Here is a 23,610-nt window from a genome sequence, read left to right as displayed (position 1 = left end):
CTTGGGTAGTTTGAGATTGGAACAGGTACCCTGACGATTGTGTTTCAAGACAAGAGGTTTCATAGATTTTATTATATTGCAGTTATTTTTCTCTTTAGAAGCTCTCAGGCTGGAAAAAACTCATTCTCAAACATCTCAACACACGCCTCGTTTTTTTTTTTTTTTTTTTTTTTTGCTGACCCGTGTTAATCTAGAAGTTCCGCCACACTCAAAATGGCTGCATTCGAAACAGACTTTTCAGTACCTTTCTCGGACCGTCCATCCCAGATCTTAGTTACTTCCGCCACACTCTCCGGGGCGGAACGCATTTTACGTCACCTTGCAGCACTCAAGATGGCCCGGCTTCCTCCTACTTTTCATTGGCTGGGTCGCCTCGTTCTTCTTCACGTGGGGGGGCGTGGCCGGTTGGTTGATCGACAGCTACTTTGATCAATGGGCGGAGGGTGAGAGCCAATGAGACGCTGCGGCTGGAGATCCTCCCCCATGTCTGGGTGGGAGTTTTTCCTGAGGCGGGGCAGAGCCGAGCCGGAAGCGGGAGGGGAGAGTGAAACAGGAAAGAAGGGAAGAAGGAAAGAGAAGGAAAAAGAGAGGGAGGCGGAGGAGGAAGGTGGCGGCGCCGTGGCGGAGGAGCAGGAGCCGGAGGGGGATGGAGAGGAGAAGGCTCCTGGGTGGCATGGCGCTCCTGCTCCTCCAGGCGCTGCCCGGTCCCCTGTCAGCCAGGGCTGAACCCCCGCAGGTAAGAGGAGGGGGCGTCCGGGCCGGGCTGGGAGCCGGAGGTGGAGTGAGGTGGGGTGAGGTGGTGGAGACTGGGCTAGAGGGGTTTGGAGGGTTGTTGTTGTGAAGAGTTGAGCGGTACGGAGAGGAATGCCGGTGTCCGGCATAGACTGGAGCCAAGGGGGCGTTGGTGTTGTGAGTGAGGAACACCTGTGAGGGTGTTGATGCCAGGGAGGTGGTGAACCGGATACCCAGAGACGCAGGGGCCTTTGAGACGGCGGGCATGGTAGGTGTCTGGCAGTGACTGTTACTGAACCTGTGGGGCGAATCCAACTCCTTGCCCCCACCATCTTTGGGGCAGGTGGCCGAGGCTGTGTGCACGTCGGTGTTTCCCTAGGGGTACACAGCTGCTGAGCTGGCCTGAAAGGATATTTATTTCAAACTGGACCGGGAAGTTTGAAGGCATCTTGGCTTCATTTTTGTTTTGTGCTGGTCCTGGGGTTTGAACTCAGGGCCTGAAGGCTGTCCCCGAGATTTTTTTTTTCTCTTAAGACTAGTGCTCTACCACTTGAACCACAGTTCAACATCCAGCTTTTTGGTGGTTCATTGGAGCTAAGAGTCTCATGGACTTTCCCGCAGATTTCCGCCTCCTGTGTAGCTAGTGAGACCACAGGCCTGAGCCACCAGTGCCTGACTCTTGGCTCCATTTGTAATAGTGCTTGTCTTTGTGCCTTGGTGACATATTGAAGTCAAGATTCTTGGAAGGTAGGTGGGATGAAGGTGAGGCCCCCCTCAGCCCTGGCTGTGTGAGTGAGGCAGGCCCTTGGGAGAGCCAGTCACCGATTCTGATTTGAGTCAGCTCAGGGCTTTTGAGCAAAGAGTGGTTCAGATAAGAGAATGAACCCAAATGGAGCCCCCCAGCTTTACTTGCTGGGTGGCTTGCCCTTTTTTCCAGGCAAAGAAGTTTGCCTATGTTGATTCCAGCTTTTACTGGCACTTTTAAACCCTAATGGGAGCATTCCTCTTGGTGCCAAATTGGGTGGGGTGCAATAGGGGGAACCACTCCTCTCTCTTACAGTTGGCAAAAGCTTTTACCACATTATTTTCTGCGATTTTTGTTCCTCTCCATGTCTTTTCTAGAAAGACATCCATTCACAGAGATATACAGTCCAGAGACAAAGTCTCTACAACTTAGCACCTGAACTTAAGGTGACCAAGAGCAGAAATATTTATCTTTCCTCTAGAAGTTTAAGGGCGGATTTTTCACACACTCACATAGATCTTATTTTGCTTATTTGTATCCTCAACTTTCAAAAGCTGAGTTTTGTTATTGTGTGTATATTTGAGACCTGGCCTTGAACTCTTGAACCTTCTTCTATGGACTCAGTGCCTTCCAAGTACTGTGATTTATTGATTGCTCTTTGTTTAGCCCAGGCTGGCCTCAGGCTGTGAGATCCTCCTGTCTCTGCCTCCCAGTGCTTGTTTTAACATCATATGACACCACACCCAGCTTGATTGACTTTTTTTTAAAGTGAGTTGAAATTCACATAACTAAACCAACAGTTTTAAAGTGACAGTTCACTGCTTTGTACATTCACAATGTTGCACAACCACCACCTCTATCTAGTTCCAAAACATTTACATCATCCCAGAGAAAACCTTGTTCTCATTAACCAGTTACTCCCTGTTCTCACGGTAACTCCAGGCAGCAACCAGTCTCCAGTCTGTATGAATTTTCCTTTTCTGTATATTTTATATTCTACAATATGTGTCTTGTGCATTTGTTTTCTTTCACTTCATGTTTCCAAGGTTAATCTAACAGTATGTACTAGGGCTTCATTCCTTTTTCATGGTTGAATAATACACTATTGTGTGTATATACTAGCAGTTTGTTTTCAGTTCATCCATTGAAGCATTGCATTTTTTCCCCTCAGAATGTATTTTTTGTTTTGTTTTGGGTTTTTTTTTTTGCCAATCTTGGGGCTTGAACTCAGGGTCTGAGCACTGTCCCTGGCTTCTTTTTGCTCAAGGCTAGCACTCTACCACTTGAACCACAGTACCACTTCCAGCTTTTTCTATATATGTGGTGCTGAGGAATTGAACCCAGGGCTTCATGTATATGAGGTGAGCACTTTACCACTAGGCCATATTCCCAGCCCCCTCAGAATGTATTTATGTATATTGGAAATAAGCTGAATGAAATAGTTCATTTTGGGCTGGGATGTAGCTCAGTGGCAAAGCGCTTGCCCAGCAAGTGCAATGTCCTGGGTTCGATCCACAGTACCAAAAAAAAAAAAAAAAAAAAGAAAAGAAAAGAAAAGACAAAAAAATACAGAAATAATTCATTTTATAGTCAATTACTCTTTTCTAGTACTAGAACCTCCATTTTTAGTTTTTGTTGGTGCTTGTTGTTTTCCTGGTTAGCATATAAACAAGAGAACAGAAACTAATTTTGTCTCTTGAAAAGTTACTAGTAACTTTACTAGGATTAGCAAAACTAAATTAGGTATTTTTGGAACAAGATATAGAATGAAACTGCTTTTCTCTTGCATATGTGCATTTCAATCTCAAAAAGGCTATTTCTGGGCTAAGAATGTAGCTTAGTGACAGCATACATGAAGCCCTAGCATACATGAAGCCCTAGGTTCAACTCCTCAGTACCACATAAACAGAAATAGCTGGAAGTAGCACTATGGTTCAAGTGGTAGAGTGCTAGCCTTGAGGGACAGTGCCCAGGCCCTGAGTTCAAGACCCAGGACTGACCAAAAAAAATTAAAAAGGCTATTTCTAATAACCATTAAAGTATAAACTTAGGGGCTGGGGATATGGCCTAGTGGTAAAGTGCTCACCTCGTATACATGAAGCCTTGAGTTCGATTCCACAGCACCACATATACAGAAAAGGCCAGAAGTGGCGCTGTGGCTCAAGTGGGGTAGAGTGCTAGCCTTGAGCAAAAAGAAGCCAGGGACAGTGCTCAGACCCTGAGTTCAAGTCCCAGGACTGGCAAAAAAAAATTTTTTTTAATTAAAATAAAATAAAATATAAACTTAGAGCTGGGTGCCTGTGGTGCTCTAGCTACTCAGGAAGCTGAGATCTGACGATCACAGCTGGAAGCCAGGCAAGAAAGTGTCTATGTGACTCTCCAGTTAACCACCCCAAAGCTGAACATGGAGCTGTGGCTTGGTTAAGTTATAGCCTTGAGCAAAAAGGTCAGGGACAGGGCCCAAGCTTTGAGTTCAAGCTTAAGCACTGGCACAAAAAGAAAAGAGAAAAGAAAACCTCATTAGAGGGTTGCTTTGAGAATGTAGAGCCTTTGGAGATGGGCAAGGTGATCCACTCAAGCAAGGAAAAGGAGGGAAAGTGGTGGTTTGGGGTCCTGGAGCCTAGAAAATGGTGAAATGGAGAAGAGGATCTTCGGTGTCTTGCCTTATTTGCATGATATTGCAGGGTTTTTGCAATTAAACATTTAAAAACTATATTTCTGGTATTTTTAGGGGCAGAGTGGAGAATGGCTTTTGTACTTTGTTCTGTTTGGATGGGTCCTAGCATTAACCAATAGCTCTTAGATGGTTACAACTTGAAGGGAAATATTTATATGATCTGCCTCTCTCTCCCTAACCTGCTTCATAACCCTTACTCTTAACACCTCCCATAATTCCCATCACACTCCGAATACCCTTCTCTCTTTGTATCCTAGAGTCCTTGGTATCTATGGTAAGATTTGTGTTTAGATTTTTAACCTTTGGAAGGGAAGTTATAATATCATTATTAACTCTGAATTCATCACAATTTAGTCATTTAATGTTTTCTTAAATTTTTGTTTTTGGTTTGTGCAAACTAGGAAGGAAAAAAAAAGGCTGGAGAGCATTTGGCATAGAACAGACTTCTCATACTCTCTCTTTTTTTTTTTTTGGCAGTCCTGGGGACTGGACTCAGGACCTGAGCACTGTCCCACTTCTTTTTGCTCAGGGCTAGCACTCTACCACTTAAGCCACAGCACCACTTCTGGGCGTTTTCTATGTACGTGGTGCTGAGGAATCGAACCCAGGGCCTCATGTATATGAGGCAAGCACTCTTGCCACTAGGCCATAGTCCCAGCTCTGTCCTTATTTTAACAGTGACTTCCATCCAACTCACTCTGAATTACAGAGGACTTGCTGAACTCATTCTATATGGAAAGTAGTATGGATTCCTCAGTGTATTTTTCTCTCTAAAATGAATCTATTAAATGGGGCCTCCAGAACCATTTGTCTGGGCTAACCTTGGCCTGCCATCTTCCTGTGTTTGCCTGAGTAGTTAGGATGATAGGTGTATACCAAGGGCCCAGCTGCAACAACCATTCCTTGCTATGCAGGCCAGGAAAGTTCATCAGCTTAACTCTCTCCTACAATTAGAGCTTTGATTTAACTTTTCCATAGGACACTGTGACTCACAGATTTGATTCCTTGAACCTGTAAAGAATTAAGAAAGCAGCAGAGTTTCCAAATGGGAAGGCCTTGGCATTTGTTTGCTTTAGTTAAATCATGGGTGAGATAACATAGAGTTGTCTTTCTAACCAGAGTATTTGGCTGTATTATTTTGAAATAAAGTTGTAGAAAATCTACTTTCCCTAAGGTGGCTCAGCCAATGGTCTAGGCACATATCTATGAAGATGTAGTCCTTTCTCTTGTCAGCCAAAAAACTTGCCAGGTGCGAGTGGCTCACGCCTATAGTCCTAGCTACTCAGGAGGCAAAGATCTGAGGATTTCAGTTCCAAGCCAGCCTGGGCAGAAAAATTTCTGTGAGACTCTTATCTGCAATTAACCACTCAAAAACCTGAAGTGTTGTGGTCCAAGTGGTAGAGTCCTAGCCTTGAGCACAAAGAAGCTCAACGACAGTGTCCAGACCCTGAGTTCAGCCCTACAACAAACAACAACAACCCTTTAAGTTGGATAGGGCACAGCTCCAGCTGTCTTTTTGTTGTTGTTGTTGTTGTTGTTGGTTGTGGGGTTTGAACTCAGGGCCTGGGTACTGTCCTTGAGCTCTTGTGCTCAAGGCTAGTGCTCTACTGTTTTGAACCACAGCTCCACTTCCAGTTTTTGAGTAGTTAAATGGAAATAAGACTTTTTTGCCCAAGCTGGCTTTGAATTGTAATCCTTAGATCGCAGCTTCCTGAGTAGCTAGGATCTCAGGCACAAGCCACCAGCAACCAGCAATCTTTTTAAACACCACACCCCTTAGCTGTATATCACTTTTATTTTTTTGAGACAAAGCCTTACTGTGTAGCCCCCTATGTGGGATTATAAGCATAACTATCATATCCAGCTCTATTCACTTTTCTTACAAGAAGCATTTCAGGGCAATCACTGTCATTTCTTCTTGTAGAATAGTGGGGTGTAAAGCTTCCGGAGACTAGCCCCCATTACCTCATTGCCTTAGTGAGTATCTAAAATCAACACCTTGAATTTCAGCAAATCTTTCCAAGTGGAATTTTGTGGAATTCAAAGGGTGTTCATGTATTGAAGTCCAGTAAGCTATTGCTAGGCTCTGGTAACCATCAAGTTAGCATACAGCATTCCTGACCTCAAAGGTGTGCAATTGTGTAGCAAGGGCAGATATGGTATGGATGCATGAGGATATCCACAGGCCAAGAAGGGGAGCCTGTAGGGAGGTAACATAGTTGGTGGTGGAAGCTTTGAGTGTGGGAGTGTGGAGGAATGCGAAAGGTGAGCTTTGAAAAGGAGGCTGTGGTCAGCTGGTGAGGAGGCTTTTCATCTTTTGCCTATTGCGGTGCTGTGCAGTAGAACTTGCTGTGATGCTGGTAGTGACCTCGGGGCTGCCCATGTCAGTAGTCACTTGGGCACGTGTAGCTGTTTAGCTACCCTTAAACTGTGGCTAGGATACTAGAGAAACTGAATCCCCCTGCAACTCCAAGGCTGGCTTTTCACCACTCGAGCCACACCTCTACCTCTGGCCTTTTGCTGGCTAATTGGAGATAAAAGTCTCACAGATTTTTCTGCCCAGTCTAGCTTCAATAAGAAACTTTCAGATTTCAGCCTCCTAAGTAACTAGGAATATAGTCATAAGTCACCAGCACCCAATGAGACTGAATTTTAATTGTCTTTTTTTTTTTTTGGCCAGTCCTGGGGCTTGAGTTCAGGGCCTGAGCACTGTCCCTGGCTTCTTTTTGCTCAAGGCTAGCACTCTGCCACTTGAGCCACAGCACCACTTCTGGATTTTTCTATATATGTGGTGGTGAGGAATCGAACCCAGGGCTTCATGTATAAGGCAAGCACTCTTGCCACTAGGCCATATTCCCAGCCCCCTAATTATCTAATTTTTTTTTGCCAGTCCTGGGCTTTGGACTCAGGGCCTGAGCACTGTCCCTGGCTTCCCGTTCAAGGCTAGCACTCTGCCACCTGAGCCACAGCGCCCCTTCTGGCCGTTTTTTCCATATATGTGGTGCTGGGGAATCGAACCGAGAGCTTCATGTGTAGGAGGCAAGGGCTCTTGCCACTAGGCCATATTCCCAGCCCTAATTATCTAATTTTTAATGACTTTATTATGATGTCATTTACATACCAGTCATCCTTTTAAACTATATAGATTGCTTCTCTCTTTTTTTTTTTTTTTTTTTGGCCAGTCCTGGGCCTTGGACTCAGGGCCTGAGCACTGTCCCTGGCTTCTTCCAGCTCAAGGCCAAGATTGCTTCTCTTATAGCATCACAGAATCATGTTTGCATTAGTGTTGTCTAATTTTACTTTTTCATCACTCCTGAAAGAAAGCCCATAGCCATGAGCAATTGCTTTCTATTCCATTCCCTCTAATACCAGCCCTTGGCAACCACTAATCTACTCTCTCTTTCTATGGATTTACCTGTTCTGAACATTTCATATAAATGAGATAATGTGCTTTGTGGTCTTTCATGATTGGCCTTTGTATAACATAATAGTTTATGATTTATCCTTTTTTTTTTTTGCCAGTCCTGGGGCTTGAAGTCAGGGTCTGAGCACTGTCCTTGAGTTTCTTTTGCTCAAGGCTAGCATTCTGCCACTTGAGCCATAGCGCCATTTCCAGCTTTTTCTCTTTATGTGGTACTGAGGAATCAAACCCAAGGCTTCATGCATGCTAGGCCACATTCTACAACTAAGCCACATTCTCAGCCCTAATTTATCCATGGCGTAGGATATATCAGTACATTCCTTTTTATTTTATTTTATTTTTATTTATATATATATTTATTTATTTTTGGCTAGTCCTGGGCCTTGGACTCAGGGCCTGAGCACCATCCCTGGCTTCTTCCTCAAGGCTAGCACTCTGCCACCTGAGCCACAGCGCCCCTTCTGGCCGTTTTCCATATATGTGGTGCTGGGGAATCGAACCGAGAGCTTCATGTATAGGAGGCAAGCACTCTTGTCACTAGGCCATATTCCCAGCCCAGTACATTCCTTTTTAGTGGCCAATAATATACATGGTACAAATATACCATATCTATTTATCCATTTGTCAGTTGATGGTTATTTGTGGTTTTTCCACTATTGGCTGTTAGGAATAACGTTGCTATGAATGTTGGTGTAGTAATTTTTGCTAGACATATGTTTTCAATTCTCCTGGGTATATCCTAGTGGGAATTTCTGAGTAAAATGGTAACTCTTGTGTGTAGCTTTTTGAGGAACTGCCAGAATTTTCCAAAGTGGTATGTTAGTTAAACAAATAGAATTAAACAGGCACATGTAGCTAGTGACTACATAATGGGCACGTTGATCTAACAGCTTTCCATTGTAGAGTTTGGCATTGTGTAGCAGTGTTGAGGTCATGGACTCTGGGGTGAGACCACTTAAAAATCTGACACTGTACTTAAGAAAGTTACTTATCTTTGTGTTCCTTCTCTACCAAATGAGAATGCTAGCATGTATCATATGGAGTTGTGGTGAGGAAAAGAGACATGTAACATTCCTGGAATATATTTAATGAGCAAACATGGTAACAATCATCACTGTTACTGGTCCTCAGAATGCATGGTAGTTGGCAAGTTACTGTCAACTCCCAACCAAACTAAGTTGAAAGTTAGATCTGGGGAGTTCAACCTTATTGATTCTGTTCTGCATATGGGTTTAGGTTATTTTTGTGATCTTTTAGCTGTATAGACCACTTTCCATGGTGAAACTGTTTGTGTAGACAGTCTCCAAATGCTTGGAGACAACGTGAGAGTGTTGCTGGCATGTAGTGTGTGAAGGCCAGCCATGTTGCTAAACATCCACACTCTTGTCAGCCTCTCAACAAGAGTTGTATGGCCCAAAATGTCCACCTGGTGTGGATGTGAAGTCCCGGGTTAGTGGTATTTGCCCATTCGTTACCAGCGCCTCACTATTGCAGAGTTTGAGGTCAGCCTTCTCACCAAGAGAATGGCATTGGGAATCACATGAAGTAACCTCTAACTCCCAACTTTGAAGCTTTAGTATACCGAAATTTCAGTGATGGACCTTAGCAGACAACTCTGTCAGCTAATATCAAACATCTTGAATAAAGTGTTCTTTGATCTGTGATTCAGTGAACAGGTGAGCCTCTTTTATTGCCCCAGTTTTTGGTTTGTTAGTGTTTTGCAGGGCTGGAGATGAAACCCAGGGCCTTGTGCATGCTAGATTTACCCCATCTTTAACTGTTATCTCTTGCTTTGATCTGCCCTTCTGGTTTTAGAATATAATTTGTTTTCACCCCAGTGAAAGCTTGATGGCCAGTTACTTTCTTTTCCCAGTGTCCTCTGTGGTCCCATAACCAATCTGAACTGAGTCATGTTCTTAGAACTTTTTCCTTTCCCCTTTCCAAGTTTTAGTTCTATGCTCATTTTTGGCCCTAGGAACACTGGTTTGTTCTCACGAATACTGTTCTCAGATTCTGCCACAAGGGAAGACAAATGTTCTGGACCTATTAGGATGAGAGTGGCTATACCTAGAGGAGAGCCCCCTCTTTCATGCCTCCAAGGATGAGCTGGTATTTATCAATGGGTGTTTGGCATCAGCTGGTAAATCTTTATGGATGCTGAGTGTCTTGGATTGTTTTGGATTAAAAATTCCCACTTTTTTAATATCTGGCCATCCATACACCGGAGAGGGCCTCTCCCTTGCCTGCTCCAATTCTTAGGATTAACATTTGAGGGGCCAACAGGAGCTAGTTTGTACAGAATCTAATTGGTACAGTAGTACCTGGGCACACTGCTTGCCTGAGCCCCAGTCACGGATACCATTGGTGCCCTTGATCTTGTGATTATTGACATATCCAAGAACAGGTAGTGACAGGTAGCAGTGATGACAGGTATTGGACCTGTCTACTCCATGGCATACACTGGGTGGGGGGCAAGCCTGTGGGCATATCCCTGTCATGCTTTTGAGTACCACTGGGTGGAGCACAGGCTGCCCTCAGCATGGGATGGGAAAACCACAAACAAGTAAATCCAGAGCATTGCAACCTGGGAGGTCATGGAAGGGGAAACTAATCTCATCCTACTGGATTCTGTGGCTTGTTGATTCAATTCCAGGTTTTTCCTAATGTGGGAATTAAAGTAGGTCACCCTCTTAGACTTCTGATCATCAGTCTTGCATGGAGTGGGTTTCTGGGATATTCTGGCTTACTCACATTCCCATAGCTGCTCTGTTGTTTACTTTTGGCTTTCTTCTTTCCATTCTATGAGGAAACAAGTGAGCCAAGTATCTTTTGTTCCTGTAACTATCTTCTTTACAGAGCTAAGCCAAGCTTTGATTTAAGATCTCAGAGGTTTTTTGTTTTTTTTTTTCAAATTTTTATTATCAAACTGATATACAGAGTGGTTACAGTTTCATACGTTCTCAGAGGTGTTTTGAAGAATTTAACTTTAAACTTGTTTTGGAAGAGGTGAAAATATAAGATGTTGCAAGAATAATTGTGGCTTGGCAGGGTGGGTCCTAGCATGAAGTTACAAAAGCATGGTCTGTTTTGATTTTTTTTGCCAGTCCTGGTGCTTAAACTTAGAGCTCGACCACTATCCCTGGCTTCCTTTTGCTCCAGGCTCGCACTCTACCACTTGAGCCACAGTGCCACTTCTGGCTTTTTCAGTGTATGTGGTGCTAAGGAATCGAACCCAGGGCTTCATGCATGCTAGGCAAGCACTCAACTGCTAAGCCACATTCCCAGCCCTCTATATTAGTTTTTAATTACACAAAACAACATATGCTCAAGACAGTGCTAGTTAACACAGAAATCTGGGCACTGATGGCTCATGCCTTTATCCTAGCTACTCAGGAAGCTTAAAATCTGAGGATTGCAGTTTGAAACCAGCCTGGGCAGGAAACGCTGTGAGACTTATCTCCAATAAACTACTCATAAAAATTAGAAAATGACACTGTGGTTCAAGTGGTAGAACACTAGCCTTGAGTAAAAGAAGCTCAAGGTGGGCTGGGAATGTGGCTTAGCAGTAGACTGCTTGCTTCTTTACAGTAGGTTCCTGGACATGCAATTTTCAGGTTATAGTTTTATAGGAATAGGTACATTTTAAAAAGTTGGGGTAGATAGTGCCAAGTTGCTCTTCAGAGTGTTTGTGTTCGTTTATATTCCCATCTATTGGATGTACAAGGATTCCCTCTACCATGTACACTCTACTTCTTCACCTGCCCCTGTTTACCCTTGAAGATGGGTTTTCTGACTCATTACCTGCACCTTGGGAACATTTCAGACTGCTTCCTCAAAAGAGCCTATTGGTCTCTTGTTTACTTAGCTCCACTTTCCTTCCTGTCTGCAAGCCAGAACTGCATGGAACCAGGAGAGGGGTTCACCCAAGGACAGCAAGCCTGTAGTTGAAGGCTTGGTGTGTCCATCCATGTGTTAAGGAAGTGATTTGTGGTACCTTGGAAGATGTTAGAGGTAATGGGGAGTTTAGGCCCAATTACAATATGTCACACTAAGTCTATGGGCCTCCCAGAAGTAGGGATAGTTGAAAGTGGCATTGCTAAGAGGTCAGGTTCAGAACCTGACTGCATCTGAAGCCAGCTGTGCCCTTGCTGGTCACATAATGTTGGGCTAGTTCATTAATTCAATTTCCTAAACTGGAAAGTAGGGAGACTAACTCCTAGCTCAGGGTTATGTTAGGTAAATACTTAGAATGTTATAAAATAGAACAGCGTCTAACCTTTGAGGAAGCCTTAGGGCTTCTCTATTCTCTGACTGAAGATTTGATTCTAGAAGAGGAAGAAGATTCTCTTTTGGCCAATTCCTAGTCCAAAGGGCATGTGAATCATTTTTCTTTTTTTGTTTTGTTTTTTGCCAGTCCTGGGGCTTGAACTCAGGGTCTGAGCACTGTCCCTGGCTTCTTTTTTTGCTCAAGGCTAACACTCTACCACTTGAACCACAGCGCCGCTTCCGGCTTTTTCTATATATGTGGTGCTGAGGAATCAAACCCAGGGCTTCATGTATACCAGGTGAGCACTTTACCACTAGGCCATATCCCCAGCCCCTGAATCATTTTTTCATATTAGATGAGATGGGTCTTTCCAGCAATCCTCCCTCCCTCCCTCCCATTTCTGAGATAAGAAGCACATGTGGCCAGCGAAGTCTGAGATCTCCTAGAGAAACATGCCTATGCTAATAAATCTGTAGTAGTCTCTTATCAGACACATATAAACTACAAACACATTCTCAAATTTCCCTCACTCTTCCTTTGAAAGAAAATGATTCTAAAGTCCAGTTAATCTATTTTCTTTCATTTGCGTTGTGTGTATGTGTATGCGTGTGTGCATGTCCGCTGGTGCTAGAGCTTAAATTCAGTGTCTCACTTTCACTTGGTTTGTTTTTTTTTTTTTCTTCTCAAAGTTAGTGCTGGACCACTTGAGCCATGACTCTGTTTCTGGCTTTTTGCTGGTTAGTGATCAGAGTCTTATAGGTTCTACTGCTCGGGCTTACTGTACTGCTCAGTGATCCTTAGATCGCCTCCTCCTGAGTAGCTAGGATTATAGTGTGAGCCACTGACACCTGCCTGCTTTGTCATTTTCTTTGACCCATGTATCCATTTCCAACTTCTGCTAAGTGAAAGATTAACTTAGGACTTTTGCCCCTCAATTGCTGTGGTAGAGAATATTTGGAAAAATTCTCTTATCTGGGATTGTACACATGTTCAGAAAATGGGAAAATAAAGAGACCCATCAGTGTATCTTCTCTAGCAACTCCCATCCTCCTTTAGCTGTCCAGGGGTATAAGTCGTGTTTCCCTGTCTTATGCCTGGCTGACTATACCTGCTCTTAAGCTACAACATTGAGCATTTCTCAGGCATTTTGAGCAGTGCTCTTTCACTGGGACAGATGGAATACAATTTGGAGGCTGAAGGTCATCAGAGAGATAATGATGCTGTGAACAAATGTTCAGGAACAAATCTGTGCTGTTAGGGTCTTGTGGCCAAACAGGCTTTTTTTTTTTTTTTTCAACTCTACCCTCTTCAGAGGTCTGTTAGCATATGCATGTGATTCTGCGGGGCAAGGCCCTCTTTAGCCACTTGTGCCTCTTACTATGGAACTGGCTGACTGTGGAGCCTTCTTTGGATAGTGTTGGTAGAAATGAGGAGGCTCTGGGAGGTTAGCTGGCCTTGGGTCATGAGCTTGGGTGGTAGCATGCCAGATCTAGAATGAATTTCAGAGTTCTGACAAAATCTAGGTTAAAGAAAAATGATTTTTTCATTGGGCATCACTGGCTGGAGACTTATATGGGGGACTTCCCTTCCATCAGTCCCAGAAAGTCTAGTTCTAAGTGACCAGGCATTTTCAGATCTATGTTCTACCTCTTTGGCAAGTGGCAATATTAGTATCCTTAGTTACCGGCTAATATAAGAAGCAAGTAGGAGAACCTTGGTTGTAAGTGCAGCGATCCTGGCGCTTGCTAATTTTTTTCAGGGTTGGACAGCGACTTGTGTGCCCTCTTCCTTCTTTGGTGTGCCTTTCCCAAAGGTACTATTAGCGCTTTCTTCTTATGCTTTGGGGGAAGCCTGTCTCCAACCAGTCCTGCTTTTGCTCTGCTGCTTTTCTCATCTCATGAATTGTATCCCAGACCCCCAGTGAAGGTGCTTTTGAAGTAGGTTTCCTCCCTGTTATATGCTGGATTGTTTTTACTTCTTCGGCTTGGAGATAGAGTCAAAGTTCAGGTGTAGCTGTGGTTGGCTGTTTTATGACAAAAAAGGGCTCAAAATACCCTGCTTAAGGTTTTGTCTAGTTCACCACCTTTGTGTATTTGATTTGGGTGCAAACATTGTTTCAGAAGTTTCCTTATTTCTTGCAACCTATGTGAAAGACCAATTGTATTAATGTTTTCTTCTGGCATTTTTGAACATAAATTTTTTTTTTTTTTTTTTTGGCCTTTCCTGGGGCTTGGACTCAAGGCCTGAGCACTGTCCCCCTTTTGCTCAAGGCTAGCACTCTGCCACTTGAGCCACAGCACCACTTCTGGCCATTTTCTGCATATGTGGTGCTGGGGAATTGAACCCAAGGCTTCATGTATACGAGGCAAGTGCTCTTACCACTAGGCCATATTCCCATATTCCCAGCCCCTTGAACATAAATTCTTAGACCTGGAATAGATTTGTAGTAACTAGCCAAAGGAGGGAGGATGTAATGTTTAATTTGCGTAAGGCCCAGGAAATGAGGGAGGCATGGTGCCATGAGCTGTGCTTCCAGCTAAACCTTATTAAATTTCACAATCCTTTATGCAAAAAAGGCAGCTACTAGGTGTTACTGATGGAGTTATCAGGTCACTAGGGAACAAAGCCAGAGCAGCTTCCTTCTTTCCTCATAATCAAAAAACTAGGGAATTAGATCATGTTTTTTACTCTACCTGGAGAAAAGGAAATTGGCCTTTGAGATGTTTTATTTAGGTACTTAAAATTCCTCAGCTGAGAAATTAGAGAAGCACGTAATGTAATGAGATTCTTGGAGGTTTCTAATTCCTTCATCAGAGCTTCTGAGTCTAGCATGATATTCAGGTGCTCCTATGATCTTGTAGCTATTTGTCATGTTCTCTTGGCTGAGAAAATGTCACCTACATCAACATTTAGGTATTTAGTTTTGTTTTCTCTCCCCGCATTCCCCCCCCCCATTTTTTTTTTTTTTTTTGGTGCTAGTCTTGGGCATGAACTCAGGGCCTGGGGCCTGTCCCTACACTTTTGTGTTCAAGGCTAGCACTCATCCATCACTTGAGCCGCAGCTTCATTTCTGGCTTTTTGCTGGTTAATTGGTTAATCTCTCAGGTTTGTCTGCCCTGCTGGCTTGAATGGAGATCCTCAGATGTAAGCCTTCTTATTAGCTAGGATTATATATATGAGCCACCAACTCCTGGTCCCAGATCTCTGATTCCAGTCTTTAGTACAGGAGTATGCAATGCATCTGGGGATTGATAGCTCTGAGCTATCTGCCTTTTCCCTGTAATTTTTGGCTACTGGGTATTTTGGTTGGGGTTGAACTGTGTACATGATAGGAAAAACAAGCCTAATATTTTGGTTTAAAAATAAGGCTATTTTGTTCTTGAAGCTCAAGTTACAGAAGCTATTAAGAACCTATTAGCCTGGAGACAGCCCTCTATGAGCGTAAGCTTTTTTTTTCTCCAGTCCTGGGCCTTGAACTCAGGGCCTGAGCACTTTTCCTGGCTTCTTTTTGCTCAAGGCAAGTACTCTGCCACTTGAGCCACAGCACCACCTCTGGCCTTTTCTATATATGTCGTGCTGAGGAATCGAACCCAGGGCTTCATGTATATGAGGCAAGCATTCTTGCCACTAGGCCATATTCCCAGCCCCACTTTACCACTTTGAACTATCGCTCCACTCCAGTATTCTGTTGGTTCATTGTAATTAAGGAAAAATCTCACAGACTTTCCAGCCTGTGGGCTGGCTTTGAACTGCAATCCTCAAATCTCATCCTCCTGAGTAGTTAGGATTACAGGCTGGTGGCCCACGCCTGTAATCTTAGTTACTCAGGAGGCTGAGATCTGAGGATTGCAGTTCAAAGCCAGCCTGGGCAGGAAAGTCCATAGACTCATCTCCAATTAACTACCAGAAAACTGGAAGTGGTGCTGTGGCTCAAGTGTTAGAGTGCTAGCCTTGAGCTGAAGAGCTCAGGGAGAGTGCCCAGGCCCAGAGTTCGCGCCTCACGACCGACAAACACACACACACACACACACACACACACACACACACACACACACACACACACACACACACACACACAAAGAAAACCAACCACAACAAAAAACCAAAAATCTTTCTTTGGCCGTTCATACCTTCTTCATACTCTTCTTCTGTTTCCACCTCTGTTTCAACCCCACTGCCCCACTTATCACGCATTTCTATGTTTGTTTCTGTGTGTGCTCGTCTTTTCTCCCAAAATAAACAAAGCCTGTGCTTGCTTTGGCAGCACATATACTAAATAAACCTTCCAGAGCAACACTGGTTTGTCCAATAGTACATCTTTGTCATTGCCACAGTACAACGGGGTTGCTGGCTATCAAGTCATAAATGAGGAGGAAATAACAATAATTAATCCCAAAATACTATCTCCGTGTGTGTTCAAGCCATTTTGAAGCCTACAGGCCTAGCTAAAATGCTGGCTCCCTGACCTCTGGGGTGTGTATCCATGTATGAGTTATCTGAATGCACTGAAGTTCAAGTTTTTCATTTGCAGAACATGAGATGTCAACACCAGTTAGAATTGTGTAGCAAATGATTACATATTGCAGTTAAGGGCTGTCTGCCCAGCCATATTCCCAGAAAAACTCAGCAGGAGGAAAGCAGCCATAAGTTTTGATGCATACTTTGTAGAAAGTATAAGCCCCATGGCTTTTAGAACTCCTTGTCCTGCTCACTCAGAAACCAGGAAAGGCGTATGTTTCTTGCCTGAGCAGGCTTGCTGCATGTCTTTTTTTGTCGAGCCCCAAGACATAGATAAGCTAAAATTCCTGGTTTCTGGCAGCCGAGTAGTGCTTTACATTTCTAGTTGGCAAGATTCTAGAAATCTTGTCTGGTTTTGACATTCATCTCATGGTATTCCCTAGAATAATCACTTTAGGATTCTTTTATTGATATGTAGCTTCACACTTGTCACCTGCAGACACCTCAACTAAATGTAATGGTGGTTTAGAGTCTGAGATTTACTTTGCTTGTCTGTCTGTCTGTCTGAGTCTCTCCAGAACTCTAAAGGCATTTAAATGGGTCTGTGCCAAACCTAAGAAAGATAAGACAAGATTTATCTTAAATGTGCTATGATGCAGAGCAGCCTTGACTCAAAGTTTCTAATAAGAGGGCTTTAGGCATGGAGATTATCTTCTACCCTAGAAGCCTAGCAGTTGCTGTCCTGTTCTGACAAAGCCCTCTGTCGACAGATTTCTTGATTGTAAAGTCAGACACCCTTGTCCTCAGCCCTTGTTTCCTTGTGCTTCAGTGAGCCTGGTGAACTGGGTGTGGGAACAGATCTTCATGGTATCTGAGAGCCAAGGCCCAGGAAGGTCTCCACTTTGCTTCCTGTGTGGGATCTGTTATGTATTGAGAACCAGTAAAAACATTAGGGCCTTCCTAGGCATTTACCTCAGGACTCTGCTCTCCAAAGTGAGACCTAAGATCCATGACTCCATGCTCCAGAACACCCTTTCAGCTCCAGTAGAAGTGACAGTCTCATCTTCTAGATTGGATTCTGAAGCACCAACCAAGAGTGGCCTGTTTGCTCAGCATTTGCCTGATTCTCATTTATTTTTTGCTATTTGTTTTTTCCCCCCTGTTTGTAACACTGGATTCTTGATATCTCATTTTCTGTATCATCATGACCGAAGGAACCTTTGGAGCCAAAAACTATTGAGATCCTTACTCTCTCCCTGCTGTGTGACTTTGAGCAAGTGACATGAATTCCATAAGCTTGGTTTCTGCAACTGAAAAGGAGTAATCATACTATAATATATAATGTGGGGTTGTTGTGACTCTGAGGTGTTGGTTACATGGGGTTTCATAGGGTCTAGCTCATGGTCATGAATGAGTTGATATAACTATCTCTGTTCCATCCCAGGATTTAAATGTTATAAAGGTATATAGGCTACCTAGAAAAATGTCCAAAGACCAGAATGGGAATGTGGCTTAGTGGTTAGAGTGCTTGGTAGCATGCATGAAGCCCTGGGTTCGATTCCTCAGTACCATATAAACAGAAAAAGCTGAAGTGGTGCTGTGGCTCAAGGGGTAGAGTGCTAGCCTTGAGCAAAAGAAGCTCAGGGACAGTGCCCAGGCCCTGAGTTCAAGCCCCAGGACTGGCAAAAAAAAGAGTCAAGAGACATATCGATTACTGTAAAAATGAATTCCGTGTATGCTTTTTTTTTTTTTTTTTTTTTTTGGCCAGTCCTGGGCCTTGGACTCAGGGCCTGAGCACTGTCCCTGGCTTCTTCCCGCTCAAGGCTAGCACTCTGCCACTTGAGCCACAGCGCCGCTTCTGGCCGTTTTCTGTATATGTGGTGCTGGGGAATCGAACCTAGGGCCTCGTGTATCCGAGGCAGGCACTCTTGCCACTAGGCTATATCCCCAGCCCGCCGTGTATGCTTTTGTAGTGTGTTTTTCTTTCTTTTTTTTTTCCTTGTTGGTTGTGAGGCTAGTCCCTCTCCCTGAACTTTTCTGCTAAGGGCTAGTGATCTACCACTTGAGCCACAGTGCCATTTTCAGTTTTCTGGTGGTTAATTGAAGATAAGAGTCTCATGGACTTTCCTGCCTGGGCTGGCTTTGAACTGTGATCCTCAGATCTCAGCCTCCTGAGTAGCTAGGGTGACAGTCATGAGCCAGTGGCATCCAGCACAATGTGTTTTCTTGAATAGTAAGTTAATCAGATTTCAAAGAGGGACATTTTTTTTGCCAGTCCTGGGCCTAGACTCAGGGCCTGAGCACCATCCCTGGCTTCTTTTTGCTAGCACTCTACCACTTGAGCCACGGTGCTACTAGGAGGGACATTTTCATCCATGCTATCTATGAGGGTTTTCTGAACTGAGAAAGGGGGGGCTGGGGTTGGGGGAAAGATGCCTCCAACACTGTTTGGGGCCATAAACACTGGAGTTAACCTGTAACACCTTTTTTTTTTTTTTCTCCTTCTGGGGTCCTGAGGCTGGAACCTCTGGGCTTGGGTGCTGTCCCTGAGCTCCTTTTGCTCAAGGACAAGACTTTTTCTGTGATTTAAGTGGAGATAAGTGTCTCACAAACTTAGCTGCCCTGACTGGCTTCAAACCATAATCTTTAGATCTCAGCCTGGTGAGTAACTAGGATTGATTACAGAAGTTAGTCACCAGTACCCGGCTAATCTATAATATTTTGATAGCACAATCCTGCATAATTGTAGTTTAATGGACTTCCTTTTTTCTTTTGAAGTTGATAAGTTCAGTATTGACATTAATTCTGCACTGGCAGGCAGATGATTAAAATTATTTGAAGATTTTGTTTGATATATGTGTCCTGATCACTTACCTAAAAGAACTTCTCCCATGTTCCTCAGCACAAACTAGCAGAAGTGGTTGATGGACTTCTTGCTTCTTCAGTCTCAAAGCTGACTATTTTGTCACTAGGTTGTGGTGACATTTCTAGAACATGGCAGAAAGTAAACTCACCTTCCTGGGAATGCCTGAATTTTCCTCACCCCAATCTTGGTCATCAGTGCAGATCAGTAAGTGGCTGAGGCAAGGAGTAAGTCAGAAGAATGTCAGCAACCACTTTTTCAGGGCATAGTATGTGCTGGGTGTTATGCAAGGGGCTTAGTGCTACCTACCTTGCACTCAGAAATTTATAATTTTTTTTTTTTTTTTAAACCAGCCTTGGCCTTGGACTCAGGGCCTGAGCACTGTCCCTGGCTTCTTTTTGCTCAAGGCTAGCACTCTGCCACTTGAGCCACAGCGCTACTTCTGGCCATTTTCTGTATATGTGGTGCTGGGGAATCGAACCCTGGGCTTCATGTATACGAGACAAGCACTCTTTTTTTTGTTTTGTTTTGTTTTTTGTTTTTTCTTTTTTCTTTTTTTATTTTATTTTATTTTTTTATTAATTGGACATAAATTTTTTTACAAGGTGTTGTGCAAAGAGGGTGCAGTTACATAGTAGGGCAGTGTGTACATTTCTTATGATATCTTACGACCTGTTTTTCTATCCCTTGTCTAGGTCAGGTTGACATATATGCAATATACAATGTATCAAGAACATATACAGTATTCACAGACTTGGTCTCTACTGTCTCTCCGTCTCCCTTTGTTAACAGTCATATATCAGGGAGAACATGCCCCTTTGTTTTCTGTGTTCTAGGCTGAGACAAGCACTCTTGCCACTAGGCCATATTCCCAGCCCCTGCACTCAGAAATTTATAACCTATGTGAAAGTAAAACAATTGCTGACAATTAATTGCTGGTCAGAAACCCTGTCTGAAATAGCAGCCATGAAAGGATAATTCATTAGGGGGAAGTCTGTGATGCAGTTTTGATCCTTTTGACTGAATTTTTACTTACTTAAAAAATCTAATGATTGTAGTTCTACTTCTTCCAGAAATCACCACTGCTGAGTATTATTTAGAAAGGCGAGCTACTTCTCTAGCATGTCAGAGCAAGGTTTGAGATGCGTTCCGGTCATGACAGTATCCTCAGTGCCGAGAAAAGCGCCTGGCATGCTACAGGTGTTCCGTGGGTGTGGAGGGAATGAATGGGTTTGCTTATGCCATGGCTTCTCCACAGAAACCTGCAGGTGCTGGTCTGTCTTGTTAGGTTGGTACAGAGCAGAGTTGCCCAGAAGTGGCTGAAGATATTCTTGCCTCCAGTTTGCCTGCCAGATTTAATCAAGCTGCATGTGTTTTCTGGTTCTCAGGGGTTGCCAGGAAACTGAAGAAATGAGAGGAAGGTGTTGAAAGCAGCCTCATTGCTCTTCCCTGGCCACTGTGCCTTGGGGTCCAGTCTTGTCTGCCTGCAGTTTGTGAGGAAATGGGATAGACTGTTGTGACCATGTCTTGAGAATAAAATGCTGAAGAATAACTCCCTGGTCCCCAAACATGCAAAAAGCCACCTTTTTCTATGGGTCAGCTTTTTTCTCTTCTCCATAGCAATGAGGCTGGGGTTCATTCTTCCATGAGCCTGGAGGAAATGGCTTGCCTCAAATTGTTTCCTTGTTAGAATAGTTGATGTGACCTTGACCATCACTGGTGATGCAGCAAGCATTATTTGTCTGGCCGGGTGCTAATGATCAAGAAATGCTTTGGGCACCTCACTGTGCTCTAAAAGTGTTGTGTTCTGTGAGTCCTAGGTGGGGTAGCTTCTAATTTGCAGGAGTCATTTCTGACTTACAGTCATGCTCAGCACAGTGCCACTGTTCTGGAGGCCTTGAGTAAATATCACTGAGGGAAAATTGCAGAAAATGAAAAGAAAAATGAGCTCTACTCACTTTGAGTAATGGAAAATATAATTAATATGCAGTCTGTGAAGTTATTAGAAGGCCAGGCACTGGTAGCTCACGCCTGTAATCCTAGTTACTCAGAGGCTAAGACCTGAGGATTGCAGTTTGTTTTGTTTTGTTTTTGGCTAGTCCTGGGCCTTGGACTCAGGGCCTGAGCACTGTCCCTGGCTTCCTTTTGCTCAAGGCTAGCACTCTGCCACTTGAGCCACAGCGCCACTTCTGGCCGTTTTCTGTATATGTGGTGCTGGGGAATCGAACCCAGGGCCTCATGTATACGAGGCAAGCTCTCTTGACACTAGGCCATGTTCCCAGCCCTGAGGATTGCAGTTTGAAGCAAGCCATCCTGAGCAGGAAACTTGGAGACTCTTTATCTCCAGTGAATCACCAGAAAGCCAAAAGTGTAGTGCTATTTTGAGTGAAAAAACGAAGAGATAGCATGCAGGCCCTGAGTTCAAGTCCCCAGTACTGGCATTAAAAAAAAAAGTTACTAGAAAGAAGCTTTGAATTGATAAGGTTCATTTGAAGACTTATCCTCAAGAGTTATTTCTGAGCTGGGAATTACAGTTTAGTAGTAGAGCCCCCTTGCTTTGTTTTTTTTTTTTTTTTTGGCCAGTCCTGGGCCTTGGACTCAGGGCCTGAGCACTGTCCCTGGCTTCTTCCCGCTCAAGGCTAGCACTCTGCCACTTGAGCCACAGCGCCGCTTCTGGCCGTTTTCTGTATATGTGGTGCTGGGGAATCGAACCTAGGGCCTCGTGTATCCGAGGCAGGCACTCTTGCCACTAGGCTATATCCCCAGCCAGCCCCCTTGCTTTGTATAGTAGAGCCTTGGGTTCAATCCTCATTGCCATAAATAGATAATTTGAAAATCAATTTTAAAAATAATGATTTCTGCAAACTGACACACAAGCATGTACCTTTGGTCTTTTGCTAATATTGTCTTTGGTATAGGATTTGGGTCTAGAGGTGCTTCTGTGACCTGCTGTTCAAGGGACCATGGCTTAGACTATTTACCAGGAAAGTCAGGATCAGGATGCTAGCCCCAGGGCCTTTGCAGTTTAGGCAGTTTTGCTGTTAAAGAACCCTCTTCTTCATGAACTGAACTTAGGAAAGGAAACAGGACAAACTTAGGAGAGTGTACTTTTTTCTAAAGCAAGGGTTGGTTTAAATATAGCTGATCTGCTTTACTGGCAACTTGGAGGCTGTGGTGGGACTTGTTGTACCTTTTGTAAGACAAGTGAGGAAAGGCATTGGCACCTGTACACATGCAGCTTGTTTATGAAACAGAAGCACCCCTGTGGAGCTTACCTTAGCTAGGAAGAAGTACCTCTTTGGGCCTTCCCTGACTTGCTTCCTTTTCTACAGAGGTTTGGGACAGCCAGCTTAATATGCTGTTGTTCATTGGGCACCAATCTGGCAGGTCAGGGGGTGGAAAGTGTCTGTGAATCTCACAATCACCGGGCTTCATTTCCCAAGGAGGAGAAACAATACCTTGGGAGCTATCTTGTTGGTCCTTATTCAGAGATGTGTAACTCTTTTCAGCTTCCTTGACTTATATGCCTAGAATCTGCTCAGAGCTTGAAAGCTAATGCGAAGCGGCAGCAGCCCCCACCGGACCAGTTGCAGGCTAAGGCTCTAGGTGGGTCTGGCTGGCATCATGGGTGTGCAGCACGTCCTCCTCAGTATTTCACAGCAGCTGTCTTAAGTTCTTCTGTGCCTGCACTGATGTCATTTCCCCCTTGGCAGACAGCTTAGGCTGTGCTACGTCTGAGATATGTCACGAGAAGGTGGGGGTGGGTCAGAGCCAGGGGGGAGGGGGGAGTAATGAGGAGAGCAGAGGGAGCTAGCTGTCTGCTTGGTCCCAGGACTCTGTTTACTTTCTCTTCTTTGCTCCGGAAGGCTGGTTAGCTGGAAGTGCTGAGCAGCGGGCCCACCAGGGGCCATGTTCATCCAGGATCTTAACTTTTAAGAGTCCTTTGTTCCAAAAACGATGCTTTTGCAGGATGCCTTTCCTTTTGGGTCTTAGACAGGTAATTGGTTTCGTGTGGCTGGGGAAGGGAAGAATGGTGGGAGCTGTTGAATGTATGACTGCCTTGGGTGGAGGGAATATTTTAGAAAATGTCATAGTCCTGATAGGACTAAGGAATAGAAATTTCCAGTCTCTCCCCCTCCCCCTTGCCTGCTGTTGTTTTTCTTGACCTCCAGGGCCAACTTATTCACCCCTGAGATGGCTGTAGGGCTAACCAGTTCTGGCTGGACAACATGACACTATTTGTGCAGCTTTGTGGGGCAAACAGATGAGGCCAGGGAGGGGGAGAGACAATGTAATTCTTGCTCAAAACCCTTTTTCTTCCCTCTCCATTTTGATTGGCCAGTTAGCAGATTTCTTCACAGTCTTCTGGTTCTGAAGAGGCTGGGGGAAGGGTGGGCAGAGGTGGGGGTTCTGTTCTTGTGAAGGGAGGGAAAGGCTGCAGCAGCTT

At 44.2% G+C, this 23,610-nt stretch overlaps 1 protein-coding gene across 2 annotated transcripts in view; it reads left to right on the top strand.

Moving 5' to 3' along the window:
- The first annotated feature begins 514 nt into the window (after nt 1–514).
- The window catches only part of Wbp1l (WW domain binding protein 1 like), a 58,103-nt gene continuing 35,007 nt past the window's right edge, over nt 515–23,610 (top strand). Inside the window, exon 1 of one of the 2 annotated variants that reach the window (XM_048338349.1) lies at nt 515–736. In XM_048338349.1, the coding sequence (XP_048194306.1) occupies nt 647–736 (90 nt within the window). In that variant the 5' untranslated portion in view covers nt 515–646. Of the gene's footprint in view, nt 737–22,990; nt 23,161–23,610 lie in introns of those variants that run through there. The other variant, XM_048338350.1, reaches the window with a different exon arrangement.

The sequence above is a fragment of the Perognathus longimembris genome, chromosome 2 (genome assembly GCF_023159225.1).
Source record: "Perognathus longimembris pacificus isolate PPM17 chromosome 2, ASM2315922v1, whole genome shotgun sequence".
In the NCBI taxonomy this organism is placed as follows: domain Eukaryota; kingdom Metazoa; phylum Chordata; class Mammalia; order Rodentia; family Heteromyidae; genus Perognathus; species Perognathus longimembris.
This window is presented reverse-complemented; position numbering and strand designations above follow the sequence as displayed.